The sequence below is a fragment of the Octopus bimaculoides genome, chromosome 30, assembly GCF_046866305.1.
Source record: "Octopus bimaculoides isolate indiv1 chromosome 30, ASM4686630v1, whole genome shotgun sequence".
In the NCBI taxonomy this organism is placed as follows: domain Eukaryota; kingdom Metazoa; phylum Mollusca; class Cephalopoda; order Octopoda; family Octopodidae; genus Octopus; species Octopus bimaculoides.
Window position 1 is genome coordinate 10169197 of NC_142957.1, and position 20317 is coordinate 10189513.

Here is a 20317-nt window from a genome sequence, read left to right on the forward strand (position 1 = left end):
GTACTGCTGTTACCATAGTAACTAACTACTTTTGATTAAAAGCACATGAATTCTAAATGCAAATCTGTCAACACAATGCATCACAAACTTCAAAGAAAAATCAACTATATGCATATATATATATATATATATATATATATATTGGGTGCGGCAGAAATACCTCCCACATTTGAAAGGTCGACAAAAGCAAAAGAAACAACATTTATGAAAAATTAATTTTACTGTTGTTTAAACAAAGGGTTACAGTTTTTATTCGTTCATTAGCTAAATGAAAACATCATTGGCACGTGCGTAAGTTCATTAGCAACACATAGGTGAAAGTTTAAAATGTGGGAGGTATTTCTGCCGTACCCTATATAATATATTTGTGGCTGTGTGGTAAGAAGCTTGCCTAAATGGCAAATTTCATGAAATAAAGAAGCTTACTTCCTAACCACAAGGTTGCGGGTTCAGTCCCACTGCCTGGTACCTTGGGTAAGTGCCTTCCAGAGCATTCTTTCGTTGCTTCTAACAAAAGGATGCCTCTTCTAGCCTCGGGCCAACCAAAGCCTTGTGATTGGATTTGGTAGATGGAAACTGAAAGAAGCCCATCGTGTGTGTATATATATATATATATATATATATATATATATATATATGTTAGTCCTCTTGCATTTTAGGGGGTATCGGAGCGTTTGAGTGACATTAGACCGTAACAAACACCGAGTTCAAATTCCGCCAAGGTCAACTTTGCCTTTCATCCTTTTGGGGTCGATAAAATAAGTACCAGTTTAAACACTGTCAACCTGTGACGGACGACTACCATCGCGGCCCGACGCATTTTATGTGTTACGAGGCAGAGAGAAATACGGTCTGCTTAGAAATACAAGAGGAGAGGGGGGGACTTCCATCAAGGGGAGAGAATCGCTGAAAGAGATTTTATTTTTTTATAAATCTATTTCATTATGCGAATAACAAAACATAAATGATTCGTGGTTTACGCGTGAAAAAGGTGAGTAGAGAACGATTTTACTATTAAGGGCTGCTAGAAACGATGTTTCTTGGGGCTAAAAGAACAGTAACATCGTCCCTTTCGGGACAGCCGCATTATGTTGGCAAATAGCCTTTACTTTCATAATCATAATTCTTACGCAATTAACAGAATTAATGCGAGCGCTTCTTTAGAATGACGCTTAATTGTAAAAAAAAAATTGAAAAAGGAGGAAAATGGGAAATCTATAAGAAAATAAATGAAGTATGCAAAAAAAATTAGGAAGATTAATTTATTTTGAAATATTTTATACTAAAAAATAAAAGAAACGGAAAACGGACACTCGCAAATATAAACAATATATATCTTGGATATATTTCTCCATTTCCAGGCGTTTCTAAAAATGCGCCTTAACGCGAAAGCCTTTGAGGTTCCATTAGACATTAACCCATTACCTACCAGTGATCTCATATGAGATCACTTAAGAATTACAAATTTCGTAATTATCTGTTGAGATGCTCTGTGTTTCTTTCAACTGATTTTGAATATAATAAAGAATTTCGTAAAATAACTTAGGAACATAAATTGTGACCAAAGTTTGGTGGCAGATTTTAAATCGGAACTCTTGAGCACAAAGTATGAAAAGGCTTCCAGTTTCATTGAAATATGAGATTGCCAAGGAAATTTCAATTTATCATTGCAGTAATATTGTCAAATTTCTACTGTTGAGCTTTGTGAGACCACTACTGAGACGCCTCCGAAAAAAAAGAAAACCGTTGGAAAACAATTTATAGCAGAGACTCCAGCTAAGAAGATCTGAAGAAGGAATTGTAATTCCGAAATATCATTGGACTCTAGATAACCAAATTACAACAAGTATATAATCCATTATTTTTTGTTTTATAGTGCATTGTTGTACCATTCTAAACTTTTTATTCTTTAAATTTCTACGTATCCTCTCCAGTTGACACAGTTTCTCTGATATTTCAGATAACCAGAAGACACTGGCAGTAAAGAATACTTCAGTGGTCGGAATCAACGTTTACCATCTTTTAACCCTTTAGTGTTCAAACCGGCTATATCCGGCCCAAATATTCTACTCATTTTATGCTCAAACTGGCTAGAACCAGTATCTCACACCTACCCTGCAATGTCATTCTAAAAATAAACAGCTACATCTTTCAACCCTTGAAGCTACAAGATAATACCAGATTAACTTTTGAAAATGTAAATGAATAAGGATTACTTTTGACATATTAATTTGAACGCTAAAGGGTTAAAGATTAAAGGAAAACATCACAAGGAACAGATATAACTCGGAATATGTAAACACATGATGGAATTACTGTGGAATATTTCTTTTGAGTGAAACTATTAGCAAAATATCTCTGCTTCACTGTCTGGAATATGTTAAAGATGATATGGTATTCTAATTAAACTTGTCTTACAAAGGAGTTTGAGGTATCTTCAGATATTGACTGAGAGAAGATTAACAGAAATATTAGTTTGTCCAGAAAGTTCTGAGTGTTTTTAAGCTTAATCGTTTAACGCATCATTGAACACATCTGAAACATGACACAGTTAAAACTTTGGCATTGCTTGAAGTGGTAGTGCATCTCTTCCTTGTTCCTGACTAAAACTAGATTGATCTTTTATTCTTGTGACCCTTTATTCGCATTTGAAATGGATAACCAGAAATTCCATATTCGTGTTGTAATGCTTTTCTTATTTAAAAAGGGGGAAAATGCTGCAAAGACTTGCAAAAACATTTGTGAAGTTTATGGTGATGATGCTGTGGGTGAATCGACTGTTCGAAGGTGGTTTGCGAAATTTAAAACTGGAGAGTTTAGCTTGGAAGATGACAGTCGCAGTGGAAGACCCTCAAAATTGGATGAAGAGGTTTTGAAGGCAAAAATCGAAGGAAACTCAAATATCACGACGAGAGAACTTGCAAAGGAGCTCGAAGTTTCTAAAAGTACGGCTCATGAACACCTGGTGAAGCTTGGATACAATTCTCGCTATAATGTGTGGGTCCCTCACAAACTCTCAGAAAAGAATTGCTCGGATCGGTATTCCGTTTGTGATATGCTTTTGAAACGGAATGAAAGTACCCCTTTTTTGAAACAACTTGTAACTGGAGATGAAAAATTGATTGTGTACGAAAAGACAGTGCGGAAAAGATCCTGGAGTTTACACAAAGACCCCTCAAAACAGCAGCTAAAGACAAATATCCATACCAAAAAAGCTATGCTTTGTGTTTGGTGGGATCATAAAGGCATTATTTATTATGAGCTTCTCCCACGAAACCAGGCCATTAATTCTGACGTGTACTGTCGTCAGCTGGCTAAATTGAACCAAAAAATCAAAGAACTGAGGCCGGAGATTGCCAACACGAAAGGGGTAGTGTTCCAAGAAGACAATGCCCGACCACATGTATCTTTGGCTACCCGAACAAAGTTACATGAACTTGGCTGGGATCTCTTACCTCATCCACCATATTCTCCTGATATTGCGCCATCTAGCTACCACTTGTTTTTCTCTCTACAGAACTCAATGCAAGGAAAAACATTTAAAGATTTAGATGGAGTCAAAATGCATCTAGATAACTTTTTTTCTTCAAAACCAGTCAAATTCTACGCTGATGGAATATTGAAATTGCCTGATAGATGGGCAAAGGTCATTAATAATAATGGAAATTATTTCATTGAATAAAATTTATTGAAAGGTCAATTATTTATATCCCTGTTTGCATATTAAAAAATGCTCAGAACTTTCTGGACAACCTTATATAAGAATAAATACTTGTTAGGTGTAAAAGAAATTAAGTTCAGAAAAAGGAAAACATCTGAAGATTGTGGTAAGAGAAGGAAAATGATGGAAGAGGAATTCTGTGAAGGCAATGTTAAGTGTAAATCAGAATTTGAAAATAATGATTTTCTTCAATGTGATGCCAAAAGATGGAGGAAAAAAATCCTATTCTTATGATATATGTAAAACGCCATTTTCTCGAAAATGTTGGTAGAAAGTGCTGGTAGAAATTCCATATGTTGTTCCCAGTGCAAGCTTTGGACTCAAGTGATATCAAAAGGAAGGTAACAAAGAATAGAGTTTTGTTCTTATAGCTGATTCCCTATGCCAAGGGTTTTCAAACTGCGGTCCGCGGACCACAGGGGGTCCGCAAAGACATGACAGGGGGTCCGTAGACAGCAAATACTTTTTATGGGCAATTTAATTTTATATGTTTTTTTAATCGAAATCTTTTAATTGACAATAAACCTATTTGTTAAATACTGTTAAATAAATAAATGTAAAAATATGTTATTTTAAGCGAATATTTATGTATAAATTTCATAAGCGTTTATAAGGGGGTCCCTAAGGTAAAGCCTGAAATATAAAGGGGTCCGTAAGTCAAAAAGTTTGAAAACCCCTGCCCTATGCGACGTAAAGAAGAAACTCACGCCACCCACCCTCACCATCCGATTGTTTCTGTTTGTAATTTTAGAATATTGGAGAAGGTCATTGCTGGGATTTATCCACAGTGATTAAGAAAAGTATGTAAGATATCGTTTATTTTAATAGCATGCGTTTCTGCTAGTAAATATGCTCATTCTTACACATACCCTGCATAACCACCGGATCATTCTACGCATCTGTGTAATTTTTCGCGCAAATTCCACCCAGCCGTTTGACTGCGAAGCCCAAGACAAGAAAGAATCGCCCATGTCAAATTTATATGTATAGATTTAAGTCTAATATAATAAATGGTTTACAAATCTCAAAAAAAAATACTGACTGTATGAAATGATAAATGAAGCGTGGTCGTTGAATAAAAGAATTCACCAAAATGGCAACAAAAAGAATATGAATCTTCAGCAATTTGTTTATATCTTCCTTTCAAATTCTTTTGTTTTTTTGTGTGTGTGTGTGCAACAAATCAAAAGTGAATCAGGCTCAAAGAAAAGTGGTAAGTAGCTTGCTTACCAACCACATGGTTCTGGGTTCAGTCCCACTGCGTGGCACCTTGGGCAAGTGTCTTCTACTATAGACTCGGGCCGACCAAAGCCTTGTCAGTGGGTTTGGTAGACGGAAACCTGAAAGAAGCCAGTCGTATATATGTGTATATATATATATATATATATATATATATATATATATATATATATATATATATATATATATATAAGCACCTACTACACTCTCGGAATGGTTGGCATTAGGAAGGGCATCCAGCTGTAGAAACTCTACCAAATTAGATTGGAGCCTGGTGTAGCCATCTGGTTTCACCAGTCCTCAGTCAAATCGTCCAACCCATGCTAGCATGGAAAGCGGACGTTAAACGACGACGATGATGATGATATATATGTGTGTGTGTGTGTGTGTATTTTTGTATGTCTGTATTTGTCCCCCCAACATCGATTGACAACCGATGATGGTGGGTTTACGTCCCCCGTAACCTAGCGGTTCGGCAAAAAGAGAGACCGATAGAATAAGTACTAGGCTTACAAAGAATAAGTTCTGGGGTCGATTTGCTCTACTAAAGGCAGTGCCCCAGCATGGCCGCAGTCAAATGACAGAAACAAGTAAAAAAAGAGTTATAAAAAGGTAAAATTTAAGCAACCACAGGACGCAGCATGCGCGTTCTGCGCATGTACCAAACTCCACGTGGTCTGCGACAAAAAGGAAATTTGAACAAGACGGGCAGCCATCTTGAAAAATCTTAAAAGAAGTCAAATAAATTTATAATGTCTGACTACAAGATCATTGCTGAGATTTATCCAGAGTGATTTTAATGAGAGGTATGTAAAAGACAATTTATTTTCGTAGCATAATTTTCTGTAAGAAATTGTTTTTTTCTTACACACAAACACATACACGGCATCGCTCGTTTCCGGTGCGAATAAACGTTTTTAATTACCATTTTTTGCTTTCTCTGCTTATATCGTAGCAACGGACTACGCGTGTTACTTTGGCATTATCATTTACGGGGAGAAAAATATGGAAAAATATCAATAGATGTGACAGCGATCAAGAAACGGGGGAGGTCTTGGGATGTGCTAGAAACAACAGCCAGATCCCCCCCCCCCTTAAATCACGCACTTTCCTCTGTAACCCTAATCCTAAACACCGGATGTGTGTATTCTGGTAAAAGTAAAGACACACACACGTGTGTGTGTGTGTGTGTGTGTGTGTGTGATGGATTTCTTTCGGTTTTCGTCTATCGAATCTACTCACAAGGTTTTGGTCAACCCGAGGTTATAGCAGAAGACAATTACCAGACAATACTTGTTAAATAAAAATCAAGGGGGAGATAAGTAGTAAAAGACGCAAAGAGACGTTTGGTACTCGTGAGTCTCAAAGAAGTGTTTCTTGGTCGAATTACCTGACCGTTTCGGGGCTAGGTACTATTCATGAACAGTGGGGTCGGTGCGCGTACTCGCGCATCCGCGCTAGCTAGTCGTGACTAGTCGATGCTATGAGGGTTTTTTTTTCTAAACAAAGTAAATAATTTTTTTACACAAAGTATTATTTACTTGTTTGGCGCAGTCGCGCTAGATAGTCGTTGTAGGATCGATTAGTCACGACTAGCTAGCGCGGATGCGCAAGTACGCGAGTGCGCGCACCGGGACCACTACCCGGGGCTAATGCAGTTTTGCATCTCTCCTTGAAAAATGCATTTAAAAGAAAAAAAAAAATTCGGTTTCCTACATTTTAGATATCGGAGATTACGAATATGCAAATATGAGACTGCCAAGGAAATTTCAATTTATCATTTTAGTAATATTGTCAAATTCCTACTCTTGAATATTAAATTTCTATGTACCCTATCTGTTTAACACAGTTTCTCTGATATTTCAGATGACCAGAAGACATTGGCAGTAAAGAATACTTCAGTGGTCAGAATCAATGTTTACCATCTTTTAATGGAACAGATATCATTTGGAATATGTAAACACATGATGGAATTACTGTGGATTCTTTCCTCTGCGTGAGACTATTAGCAAAATATCTCTGCTTCACTGTCTGGAATATTTTGAAGATGACATGGTATTCTAATTAAACTTGGATTACAAACAGAAGATTAAGGAAATATAAGAGAATGAATATTTGTTAATAAAAGAAATTTAGTTCAGAAAAAATAAAACATCTGAAGATTGTGGTAAGAGAAAGAAAATGATGGAAGATGAATTCTGTGAAGGCAATGTTAAATGTAAATCAGAGGTTGAAAATAATGATTTTCTTGATGAGATGCCAAAAGATGGAGGAAAAAATTCCTATCATTGTCATATATGTAAAATGTCATTCTCTCGAGAAAGTAAACTCATTGTTCACAAACGTATACATACAGGAGAGAAACCATTTGACTGTAACATTTGTGGTAAATCATTCTCTGAAGCAGGTAACTTAACTAAACACAAACTCATTCATACAGTACAGAGATTGTATCAGTGTGATATCTGTGGTAAATCACTCACTCGTAGTAGTGACTTAACTAAACACATACGTATTCATACAGGAGAGAAGCCATACCACTGCGATATCTGTGGTAAATCATTCTCTCAAAGTGATCACTTAACTAAACACATACGTATTCATACAGGAGAGAAGCCATATCACTGTGATATCTGTGGTAAATCATTCTCCGAAGTAAGTAATGTAACCACACACAGATACACTCACACGGGAGAGAAGCCATATCACTGCGATGTCTGTGGTAAATCATTTTCTCAAAACGATCACTTAACTAGACACAAACTTGTCCATACAGGAGAGAAACCATATCACTGTGATATCTGTGGTAAATCCTTCTCTATAAAAAATAACTTGGCTAGGCACAACGTTGTCCATACAGGAGAGAAGCCATATCACTGTGATATCTGTGGTAAATCATTTTCTATAAAAAATAACTTAGCTAGACACCAACGTATTCACACAGGAGAGAAGCCATATCACTGTGATATTTGCGGTAAATCGTTTTCTATAATAAGTAACTCAGCTAAACACAAATGCATTCATACAGAAAAGGAACCATATAACTGTGACATCTGTGATAAATCATTCTCTCGGAGTGATCACTTGACTATACACAAACACGTCCATACAGGAGAGAAACCATATCAGTGTGATATCTGTGGTAAATCATTCTCTCGGAGTGATCACTTGACTATACACAAACACGTCCATACAGGAGAGAAACCATATCAGTGTGATATCTGTGGTAAATCATTCTCTCGGAGTGATCACTTGACTATACACAAACACGTCCATACAGGAGAGAAACCATATCAGTGTGATATCTGTGGTAAATCATTCTCTCGGAGTGATCACTTAGCTCTTCACAAACACACTCACACAGGAGTGAAGCCATATGAGTGTGATATCTGTGATAAATCATTTTCTCTAAAAGGTAGCTTAGACAAACACAAACGTATTCATACAGGAGAGGAACCACATCACTAACAGTTGTGGGGAATCATTCTCTTGAAATAATCAGTCAACTAAACACAAATCCATTCATACAGGAGAGAAATCTATAATAAATCATTCTCTCAAAATGGTAACTAAGTTATACATAAGTATATTCTTACAGGGGAGAAGCCATATCACTGTGATATCTGTGATAAATCATTCCCCAAAAGACAATTGATTACACATGTAATGTATTCATACAAGTGAGTATGCTATCATAATTTTATCTTACAAATAATAAAACGCAATGCATGTCCTGTTTGTGACGCTAATAGAAGAAGACTAAAACAACGAACTGAGTGGGAGTGAGTAACAGCCAGATGCTAAATGCAGACAAACTGCAGTAAAAGGTTTCGCTCTGAAGTTGCAGGTATTTTAATCGAAATAAAACTGCACCTTTTCATTGTAAATTGTATTTAGTTTATCATTTTCCCACACACACATGTAAATATATAATAAATTAAATATTAAACTGTTTTGTTTTCGGAATTTTATTATTTCTTTTTCCACATAAAGAATAACATATTTTACAAGTTTCATCAATTCAAGAAATGTAAAAAACCATGCATGCACGCACATTCATAGACATGTATGCAGATGCATAGGTGTATATAAATATGTATGCATATATGCGTATGTATGAGTGTATGCACACCTGTATGAAGGATTGCTGAAAAATTCCTGACTTTGGTTAAAAGAAAATACAGGAGGATCAGTTAAATATGACTTTATTCACCATATTCCCCTCTCAGATTCACACACCTATTGCAGCAGTCCTTCAGTTTTTCTAAACCCAGTAAAAGAACTCAGAAGGTTGGGCCTCCAACCAGACCTTTTGTGATACCCTTCAAGCCAGGAACTTTTCAGCACTCCCCCATACGAGGTCAGATCAATAAGTATCCGGACTGTTGCCATAGTAAAGAAGCTAAAGCACGCAGAGTAAAGCCGGTTGAACAAACATTGACCTTGAACTCTGGCTCTACATGCGCACTAAGTTTTAATGTTCTAGCTCAGTTCGGCTGTTTACAGCAGTGCTTGGAAGGAAAGTGTGTAGCATGTGATCGTCACTTTGGCAATGACAGAGAAAGTTGCTATGGCAATACCTGTTCAGAGGCCTACGCAAAGTTGCAGAAAGTGTATAAACCGCACACAAGTGTACGAACGGTTCAGACGTTTCCAAGATCTCAGCCAGCCCACTTAGGCGTACCTTCCTTCATTGGACACTAAACTTCATTTGCGAAGACCTGTTGAGGCAAGTGAAATCGAAATCGAGTTAAATTCGACGACTGGCACCCATGCCAACATTGTCTCCTTCATTGGACACGAAACTCAGCTTGCGAAGACTTATTGGGGCAAGCGAAAGCGAATTTGTGATGGCACCTGTGCCCAGCATCGCCTTTCTGGCACTTGTGCCCGCGGCATGTGTAAGGACTTTCGAGCGAGATCGTTGCCAGTGCCCCTGGACTGGCTCTTGTGCGGGTGGCACATAAAATACACCATTTTGAGCGTGGCCGTTGCCAGTACCGCCTGACTGGCCTTCGTAGGATTTTCGAGCGAGATCGTTGCCAGTGCCCCTGGACTGGCTCTTGTGTGGGTGGCACATAAAAACACCATTTTGAGCGTGGCCGTTGCCAGTACCGCCTGACTGGCCTTCGTGCTGGTGACACGTAAAAGCACCCACTACACTCTCTGAGTGGTTGGCATTAGGAAGGGCATCCAGCTGTAGAAACTCTGCCAAATCAGATTGGAGCCTGGTGTAGCCATCTGGTTTCACCAGTCCTCAGTCAAATCATCCAACCCATGCTAGCATGGAAAGCAGACGTTAAACGACGACGATGATGATGACTACCAAGTATGACATCACCCCTTCCTTTCTCATTCATAAACACAAGAGTATTAGTATGGTAGATTATCTCGGTAACCATGGGAGCTATGGAAAAAATACAAAGCCCAGCATCACCACATCTGTGTAATTTTTAGCACAATTCCACACAGCCGTTTGACTGTGAATCCAAAGACAAGAAAGAATTGCCCATGTAAAATTTATATGTATAAATAAATGAATGAGACAAAGAAGAGAATGGAGAAATTGACATGCAGATATTCAAATTCATATAATGAAATTCCTGTCCTACACTTGTTTCCATATCTAATTAGTTCAATTACAGAAATTAAATTAATGTAGTGTGTGCGTTGTTTAAAAAAACATTTATACATACATATATATATATATCGATATCAGTGGGAAAAAGCCTTATATATTTTGCAAGGAGATATCTTTCGCATCAAAGGTCGGCGATTGTCGTACGCTGAAGAAGGGAGACTACCCTGAAACTCGAGTCCGTACATATCGCAGATCAAGATGGGAAAGATAACTTCCCTTTGCAAATATAGACAGGACACAGATGTGTGTCGATAGCCAGCTGGAGGAGATGTTCTCCTGGGGCTAAAAGCAACAGTAACATGCACCCTTAGGGGTCAGCCACATTTAAGTGGCAAATATACTTTACTTTATAAATATATAGTTTTAGGGAAAAGAACCAAGGTTCATGAACTCATCGATGAAAATCCACTGTCAAATATAGAAAAATTAATAATTAAAAGCACAATAAATGAGTATAATATAATACAAAGTAAATATCATAAGATTTTATTCCTAATATTATTATTATATATATATATATAGGCGCAGGAGTGGCTGTGTGGTGTGTAGCTTGCTTACCAACCACATGGTTCCAGGTTCATTCCCACTGCGTGGCACCTTGGGCAAGTATCTTCTACTATAGCGTCGGGTCGACCAAAGCCTTGTGAGTGGATTTGGTAGAACGGAAACTGAAAGAAACCTGTCATATGTATGTGCTTGTCCGCCCCAACATTGCTTGACAACCGATGGTGGTGTGTTTACATCACCCGTAACTTAGCGGTTTGGCAAAAGAGACCGATAGAATAAGTACTACTAGGCTTACGAAGAATAAGTCCTGGGGTCGATTTGCTGAGGAATTTAATGAAATAACTTTTGTTTGGAACCTGAAATTTTAAAAGAAGGATTTAATTTATATCAGTTTAAAACAAGAATTTTGTTTGATAGAAGCAGAGGTAGCCAGAGGAATTGGTATCAAAAGGGTTAAATAAATAAAGACCAAACGGAATATTTCTTTTATAGAATGACATTTGGCACTCAACCATTTATTCTTCTGTCTAAATACATACTTATGTAGTGAACTGGGTTTTTTTCTAATATGATTAGAAAGGCATCACAGGGATAAATTTCCTTGCCTGCATGAAACATTCATTTAGTTTAGGTTTTTACCACAGAAGAGCACGGTTGATGCCAGTGCCAGTGGCACGTAAAAGCACCCACTACACTCTCTGAGTGGTTGGCATTAGGAAGGGCATCCAGCTGTAGAAACCTTGCCAGATCAGATTGGAGCCTGGTGCAGTCTTCTGGTCTGCCAGTCCTCAATCAAACTGTCCAACCCATGCCAGCATGGAAAGTAGACGTTAAACGATGATGGTGATAATCAGTGATACGCCTTTTCTCCTGTATGACTGTGTTTAGTTAAGTTAGTTTTCTGAGAAAATGGTTCACCAGAGATATTACAGGGATGTATGGATTATGCATGGGTGTGTTTGTGTTGAGTTAAACGAGCATTCATTTAGTTTAAGTATTACTTTGAAAAGAAAGGATTAATCGCAGATATCACACACACAGCTCCTGTCCTGTATGAATTTGTGTTTAGTTCAGTTGGTTTTCTGAGAGAATGATTTACCACAGATATCCCAGTGCCTTCTCTCCTGCATGAACATGTCGATGTTTAGTTAAGGGACAATTTTCGGAGAATGATTTACAACAGAAATCATGTGGATATGGTTTTTCTCCTGTACGTGTACGCTTGTGTCAAGTTAAATTGGCATATTGAGAGAATACTTTACGACAGATATCCGAGTGCCTTCTCTCCTGTATGAATATGTTGATGTTTAGATAAGTGACAATTTTCAGAAAATGATTTACCACAGAAATCATGTGTTTGTGCTCCTCCGTATGTGTGCGTTTGTGTGTAGTTAATTGAAAATTATCAGAGAAGGATTTACAACAGATATCAGTGATATGGTTTCTCTCCTGTATGAATATATTTGTGTCTAGTTAAATTACCATCACAAGAGAATGATTTACCACAGATTTCACAGTGATATGGCTTCTCTCCCATATGAATACGTCTGTGTGTAGTTAATTGAAAATTTTCAGAGAAGAAATTACCACAGATATCACAGTGATATGGTGTCTCTCATGTATGAGTACGTTTGTGTGTAGTTAAACTAGTATCACGAATGAATGATTTACCACAGATTTCACAGCGATAGGGCTTCTCGCTCATATGAATAAATCTGTGTCTAGTTAAATGATAATTTCTAGAGAATGATTTACCACAGATATCACAGTGATATGGTTTCTCTCCTGTATGAGTACTTTTGTGTGCAGTTAAACTAGTATCACGAGTGAATGATTTACCACAGATTTCACAGCGATAGGGCTTCTCTCCTGTATGAATGAGTTTGTGTCTAGTTAAATGATGATTTTCAGAGAAGGATTTACCACAGATATCACAGTGATATCGTTTCTCTCCTGTATGAATACGGTTGTGTCGAGTTAAATTAACATCACAAGAGAATGATTCACCACAGATTTCACAGCGATATGGCCTCTCTCCCATATGAATACATCTGTGTGTAGTTAAATGATTATTTTTAGAGAATGATTTACCACAGATATCACAGTGATATGGTTTCTCTCCTGTATGAGTACTTTTGTGTGCAGTTAAACTAGTATCACGAATGAATGATTTACCACAGATTTCACAGCGATAGGGCTTCTCGCTCATATGAATAAATCTGTGTCTAGTTAAATGATAATTTTTAGAGAATGATTTACCACAGATATCACAGTGATATGGTTTCTCTCCTGTATGAGTACTTTTGTGTGCAGTTAAACTAGTATCACGAGTGAATGATTTACCACAGATTTCACAGCGATAGGGCTTCTCTCCTGTATGAATGAGTTTGTGTCTAGTTAAATGATAATTTTCAGAGAAGGATTTACCACAGATATCACAGTGATATCGTTTCTCTCCTGTATGAATACGGTTGTGTCGAGTTAAATTAACATGACAAGAGAATGATTCACCACAGATTTCACAGCGATATGGCCTCTCTCCCATATGAATACGTCTGTGTGTAGTTAAATGATTATTTTTAGAGAATGATTTACCACAGATATAACAGCGATATGGTTTCTCTCCTGTATGAGTACGTTTGTGTGCTGCTAAATTTTCATTACGAGAGAATGATTTACCACAGATATCGCAATTATGTCGTTTCTCTCCTGTATGAACATACTTGTGTTGAGTTAAGTGATAATTGCGAAAGAACGATTTACCGCAAATTTCACAATGGTATGGCCTCTCTCCTGTATGAGTGCGTTTGTGTCCAAGTAAGCTACCGCTTTGAGAGAATGATTGACCACAAACATCACAGCAATATGGTTTTTCACCCGTATGAGTACGAAGGTGAACTTTTAAAGACCTCGTGTAAACGAACGACTTACCACAAATGTCACAGTCATGTAGTTTCTCTTCTAAGTGAATGGGTCTGTGTTTAGATAAAGCACTCGCACAAGAGAACGATTTACCACAGATGTTGCACTGATATGGTTTCTCGCCACCATGAATACGGCTGTGAATGGTCAAGTGGTCATTTTGAGAAAATGATTCACCACAGATTTTGCAGTCATATGGCTCCTCTCCTGTATGTGTACATTCGTCTGTAATAAGGCTATCTTCATGAGAATTTAACTTTTTGCAGATATCACAGGGATATACGTTTCCTACATCTCCTGGCATTTCATCATGAAAATTAATCCTTTTGGATTCCATTTTACATTGAACACTGCCCTCACATAATTCACTGCCCATCATTTTCTTTCTGTCATCACAATATACAAATCTTTCACCATTCTTCGTTTTTCTATTTCATTCCTAACGAACTGTGATTCTGTCCTGTCTTCATGAAATGTCAGCTTAGTCAATATCTGATGATTCTGCAAGCTCCTTCATTATCTAAGTTTAACGAGATCAGAATATCACACCCTCAGCACATTCCAGACAGCGATGTAGAGAAGTTATACTAAATACCCTCAAGCAAGATGAAATATTTCGCAGTAATTCTACCAAAGGTTTATACAAACAGGGCCATGTTCATTCCGTGTAAATTTTTCCTTTAAGCTTGGTAAACGTTCGATAAATCCAGAGTAAAAACATCCTTTAATGCCATGAAATCTGGAATTCTGAAATAATAGAGAAACAGTGTAAACTAGAGAGGATACGGAAAAAGTTATATATATATATATATATATATATATACATATATATATATCATCATCATCATCGTTTAACGTCCGCTTTCCATGCTAGCATGGGTTGGACGATTTGACTGAGGACTGGTGAAACCGGATGGCAACACCAGGCTCCAATCTAATTTGGCAGAGTTTCTACAGCTGGATGCCCTTCCTAACGCCAACCACTCAGAGAGTGTAGTGGGTGCTTTTACGTGTCACCCGCACGAAAACGGCCACGCTCGAAATGGTGTCTTTTATGTGCCACCCGCACAAGCCAGTCCTGGGGCACTGGCAACGATCTCACTCGAAAATCCTACGGGAGCCAGTCAGGCGGTACTGGCAACGGCCACGCTCAAAATGGTGCATCTCATGTGCCACCCGCACAAGAGCCAGTCCAGGGGCACTGGCAACGATCTTACTTGGCTTGCCGGGTCTTCTCACGCACAGCACATTTCCAAAGGTCTCGGTCAATAGTCATCGCCTCGGTGAGGCCCAATGTACGAAGGTCTTGCCTCACCACCTCAGCCCAGGTCTTCCTGGGCCTACCTCTTCCACGGGTTCCCTCAACTGTTAGGGTGTGGCACTTTTTCACGCAGCTATCCTCATCCATTCTCACCACATGTCCATACCAGTGCAATCGTCTGTCTTGCACACCACAACTGATGCTTCTAATGTTCAGCTTTTCTCTCAAGATACTTACACTCTGACGGGTATTCACATTGACATTACACATCCAACGGAGCATACTGGCTTCATTCCTTGCAAGCTTACGTATGTCCTCAGCAGTTACAGCCCATGTTTCACTGCCATGTAGCATGGCTGTTCGTACGCATGCGTCATACAGTCTGCCTTTTACTCTGAGTGAGAGTCCTTTTGTCGCCAGCAGGGGTAAGAGCTCTCTAAACTTTGTCCAGGCTATTCTTATTCTAGCAGCTACACTTTCAGCGCACCCACCCCCACTACTAACTTGGTCGCCCAGATAGCGGAAGCTATCGACTACCTCTAGTTTTTCACCCTGGAATGAGATAGAAGTTGTTTCCTGTTTGTTTACAGTCTTTATTGCACCTGAACAACTGCCACAAACAAAAACTAACTTGCTAGTTAACCTGCCTTTGATGTTGCTGCACCTCTTATGTGTCCATAGCTTGCACCGGGTACATCTTATAGAGTTACTACCTACTCCTTTTCTACATACTGAGCAGGGCCATCTACCTGAAGGGGTTTGTGTTTCATCTACCTTCCTACTTATTAGGATTTTGGTTTTAGCTAGGTTGACTCTAAGGCCCTTCAATTCTAGACCTTGCTTCCACACCTGAAACTTCTCCTCTAGTTCTGATAGTGACTCCGCAATTAGGGCAAGGTCATCAGCATAGAGGAGCTCCCAGGGGCAACCTGTCTTGAACTCCTCTGTGATTGCCTGGAGGACTATGATAAATAAGAGGGGGCTGAGGACGGAACCTTCCTCCCATTCATTCTCTTTATTAAGCAATCTATCGTAGTGGCATCTCCAGACCTCTTTCTTTGCATCCTCATTTAGTGCAAGCGTACCATCATCCATGCGAACACATTTCTCTCCTACAACATCACTATTCTCTCTCCTACACTGTCTTGCAACACGAAATACCTCGAGTCTTTGGTCCTCACGGCGCAGAACATATGTATGTATATATATATAGTTTTAGGGAAAATAACCAATTTTCAAGAACTCATCGATGAAAATCCACTATCACATATAGAAAAATTAATAATTAAAAGCACATTACGGAAAAATTTGGATAAGTACTGTTTTTCACTTTGCTAAAGATTTTCTACTATTTGAAAATAATATGTATTCTTGTTTTTATACTATTCATTTGGTTCTTTATAGATTATTTTTAATAGATAACTTATTTAACACTAAATTATTTCGAAGTTATAGTTTCATTTCAACATAATATTAGAACTTTGATTTGAATAGTGTTGATATATTTTCGATTATTTTTGATTAATAATATTTGATTAATTATTAATCTTTATAGTTTATAATATCGTTAAAGTTTTTTTAAATCAAAACTTTGTATATATATATAAAGTTTAATCTTTTATTCTTAATAATTTTTTCATTCATAATTTTTCCATTCATAATTTTTTCATTCATATTTTTTATTATTACGTTTGTAGAAATAAATAATCTTGTATTTTTCTATTATTCAATTGATCTTTAATTATAATTAAATAAACGTCTTTAGCTTTAAATAGTATAGCTTTAACTATTACACCGGTTAAATATGTACTAATTTTATCTTCATTATTATTTTAAACTTAAACTTCGTTCAACTTGTATTTAAAACAATGATAATTTATGTAAGATGTTTTTTGTATATAATATACATGTTATTATAATGGATGAAGGGAGGATTATAGAATGGTTATTATTTTGATATTTTGATATTTTTAATAATTTTTCTATCTTTATAAAATAAGTATTTCATATTAATTCATTTGGTACTTATTGTTGGTTGAGATATATATATCTAATTATTGTTCTACTTACGATCTGACGAGTAGCTATATTTTTGAATAGAATTTATTTTCGATAATTTCAATTGATTTTAATCGATATAAATTTCTTTTCTATTTGAAAATTGGTTATGAAACAAGTGTAATCTTTTTATTATATTTATCTTATGATATTTACTTTACTTTATATTATACTCATTTATTGTGCTTTTAATTATTAATTTTTCTATATGTGATAGTGGATTTTCATCAATGAGTTCCTAAAACTATATATTATATATATACTTTATCTATAAGGCTCAATTTAATTTTAATTTATAAATTGATTTTAATTGAGTTCTTTACCTGTAATTTTGGATTTTGTCCCTAATATTATTATTATATATATACATCAGATCTCTGAGCAAAGACATTCCTGCCATGACTATTGTAACTATTCCTTTCGGTTGTATAACAATGACATCAATAAACACTCACAACGCCGGGCCTAGGAATCGAAACCGCGATCCTATGACTGCGAGTCCGCTGCCCTAACCACTGGGCCATTGGAGCAACCAATAAGATCAAATTGATGATCGGAAATTTTTTTCAGAAGAGAAGAAAATAAATCAACAAAACAAAAAAAGACATCACTGCAAGAAACATGTTCAAAATGAAACAAAAAAAAAAACTACGGAAAATATAAGAGAAAAAAAGGGCGATCTTTCGATACTAGTCCACCACAACTTCCAGTCGTTGCGCGCACGCATACTGATTACATGATCGTATAGTGTGTTTATGTGTTTAAATGACTTGAAAATATGAAAAGACAACATTAAATAGAAACTCAAACCTTCTCCCCCTCAGATGCATACAGTTCTCAAACTTTAAACACATAAACACACTATACGATCATGTAATCAGTATAGGGAGGAGATACGCCACTGTGGAGGTGCGCTTCACAACGGAGGAGGAAGCAAATAAAGCACTCCACAGGGGCAATAAGGACAGAGGAATAATGGGTGCTCTTGCCTTCGTACTGCGGCAAACGTGTGGCCAAGGTGCGAGTGAGTAAGGTGCCATCCGAACTGAAACTTTAAACACATAAACACACTATACGATCATGTAATTAGTATGCGTGCGCGCAACGACCAGATGCTGTTGCGTACTAGTATCGAAAGATCGCCAAAAAAAGAATTAGTCGAGAATAATTAAAATACCTTGAGAAGAGTAAATGCGAAAGGTGTATGAGGGATCGCCGAGAAGTAAAAATAACAGGATGGCGGTAAAAAGTGTTGTAGAGAGGAAATAGGGGACCGCAGTGAATGAGGAATTCTGCAAGGGTCGTGCTTCTGTTGGCCTCTACATTCGTAATCAAAGCAACAATATCTGTATCCATATAAAAATATAAGTATACACTTAGATCTTCATTTATATTGTGACATCGATCACGAATGTAATAAGATAACCGACTCCTTTGTCCCAGCCACTTCCTCATTCACTGCGGTCCACTTCTCCCCCCCCCCTCCCCTTCTTTACGCCTATTCACTTCTCTATCACTTCTTCCTGCCGTTTCTCGAAAGCGGACTGAACAGAATATTGTTTACAAAGCAGAAACTTCCCTCTCGACTATTCACTTGTGACATAACTACAGATGTGTACCCCCCACCCCGGTACTACTAAAGCAGCGCGGTCCCGAACGCGCAGTCGCGCGTCCGCGCTAGCTAGTCTTGAGTGGTCGATCCTAACCCTAACCCTAACCCTGTCCCTAACCCTAACCCTAACCCTATCCCTAACCCTAACCCGCGTGTGCAAATGAATACGTGTTTAGGGTTAGGGTTAGGATCGACCACTCACGACTGCGCGTTCGAGACCGTGCTGCTTTAGTAGTACCCCTCACCCCGACTTTGTTGCCTCGTAACTAATTTGTTGAAGCCGTTGCCTCTACTCATAGCGACGTGGAGTCGCAATGGCCCAGTGGTTAGGGCGGCGGACTCGCGGTTTCGATTCCCAGACCGGGCGTTGTGAGTGTTTATTGAGCGAAAAACACCTAAAAGCCCCACGAGGCTCCGGCAGGGGATGGTGGTGGCGAACCCTGCTGTACTCTTCCACCACAACTTTCTCTCACTCTTACCATGACAGTGCCCCTGTTTCTGTTGTGCCTGTAATCCAAAGGGTCAGCCTTGTCACACTCTGTGTCACGCTGAATATCCCCCGAGAACTACGTTAAGGGTACACGTGTCTGTGGAGTGCTCAGCCACTTGCACGTTAATTTCACGAGCAGGCTGTTTCCGTTGATCGGATCAACCGGAACCCTCGTCGTCGTAAGCGACGGAGTGCCAACAACAACAACAACAACAACGTGTAGCGATATGATTCCTCACCGATATGAATTCGTTTGTGTTTATTTTGATAGCTATTACGTGAGAATCCCATGGATTTTAAGTACAAAAGGAATTGACCAAGATCGGTTCGGATTGAAACAAAATAATCATACATTTACAAAAGTTTATATATATATATATATATATAGATATATATGTGGTAATCTTCAAGTTTAGGGGGATAAAAAAAATAAATAAAAATATTCAAGGGAAATAACTGAACGACTTACCAGTATTATCCGTTTTCTTCTAGCTGTTTATAAATAAATCACACCCTAACCCTAACGTCAATCAAATCACGTGTGTGATTTATTTATAAACAGAGATGTACGGAGAATATTGGTAAGACGTTCAGTTACTTCCCTTGAATATTTTTATTTATTTATTTTTTATCCCCCTAAACTTGAAGATTACCATATATATATATATATATATATATATATATATATATATATATATATATATAAAGATCATTTCGAAGGCTGTGGTGAAAGATCCAAGACAAAAATTGGGAAAATCCTCGTCAAAACAAACATATTCCAACTTAAATGACCTTTCTGATACGAACCTCCGGTCCTCAATCACTGCGGACCTCTATTTCCTCTCTACACCGCCTTTTCCTGCCAT

The 20317-nt window shown here is 37.7% G+C and overlaps 4 protein-coding genes and 1 long non-coding RNA gene across 11 annotated transcripts in view; 2 read left to right on the forward strand and 3 right to left on the reverse strand.

Moving 5' to 3' along the window:
- LOC106882563 (uncharacterized) overlaps positions 1-18953 on the reverse strand; it is a 31019-nt gene extending 12066 nt beyond the window's left edge. Inside the window, exon 1 of the mRNA XM_089345893.1 lies at positions 18527-18953. The gene's annotated coding sequence lies outside the window, so the exon portion shown is untranslated. The remainder of the gene's footprint in view (positions 1-18526) is intronic.
- LOC149130194 (uncharacterized) overlaps positions 1-20317 on the reverse strand; it is a 282351-nt gene that overhangs the window by 27754 nt on the left and 234280 nt on the right. The window lies entirely within an intron of this gene.
- LOC128251294 (uncharacterized) lies at positions 886-8912 on the forward strand. Of its 7 annotated transcripts, XM_089345899.1 has the most exons (5): positions 894-991; positions 1674-1846; positions 1961-4062; positions 4473-4521; positions 6827-8912. In XM_089345899.1, the coding sequence occupies exon 5, from the start codon at positions 7142-7144 to the stop codon at positions 8426-8428; it is 1287 nt and encodes a 428-aa protein (XP_089202025.1). In that variant the 5' UTR covers positions 894-991; positions 1674-1846; positions 1961-4062; positions 4473-4521; positions 6827-7141; the 3' UTR covers positions 8429-8912. The 7 variants fall into 7 exon arrangements, with proteins under 7 accessions (XP_089202026.1, XP_089202024.1, XP_089202025.1 ...); XM_089345900.1 differs by lacking the exons at positions 1674-1846; positions 4473-4521 and having other exon boundaries at positions 886-991; XM_089345898.1 differs by lacking the exon at positions 4473-4521 and having other exon boundaries at positions 890-1846.
- The window catches only part of LOC106882564 (uncharacterized), an 11048-nt gene continuing 2319 nt past the window's right edge, over positions 11589-20317 (reverse strand). The window contains exon 2 of the mRNA XM_014933281.3: positions 11589-14777. Coding sequence (XP_014788767.3) covers positions 12724-14409 — 1686 coding nt within the window. The 5' untranslated portion in view covers positions 14410-14777 and the 3' untranslated portion in view covers positions 11589-12723. The remainder of the gene's footprint in view (positions 14778-20317) is intronic.
- LOC149130195 (uncharacterized) overlaps positions 20216-20317 on the forward strand; it is an 8313-nt gene continuing 8211 nt past the window's right edge. The window contains exon 1 of the mRNA XM_089345901.1: positions 20216-20317. This exon is cut by the window's right edge and continues 50 nt beyond it. The gene's annotated coding sequence lies outside the window, so the exon portion shown is untranslated.

Excerpts from the sequence above, each read along its gene's own strand:
- LOC128251294 (XM_089345900.1), top strand. The coding sequence starts at position 7,142 with ATGATGGAAGATGAATTCTGTGAAGGCAATGTTAAATGTAAATCAGAG.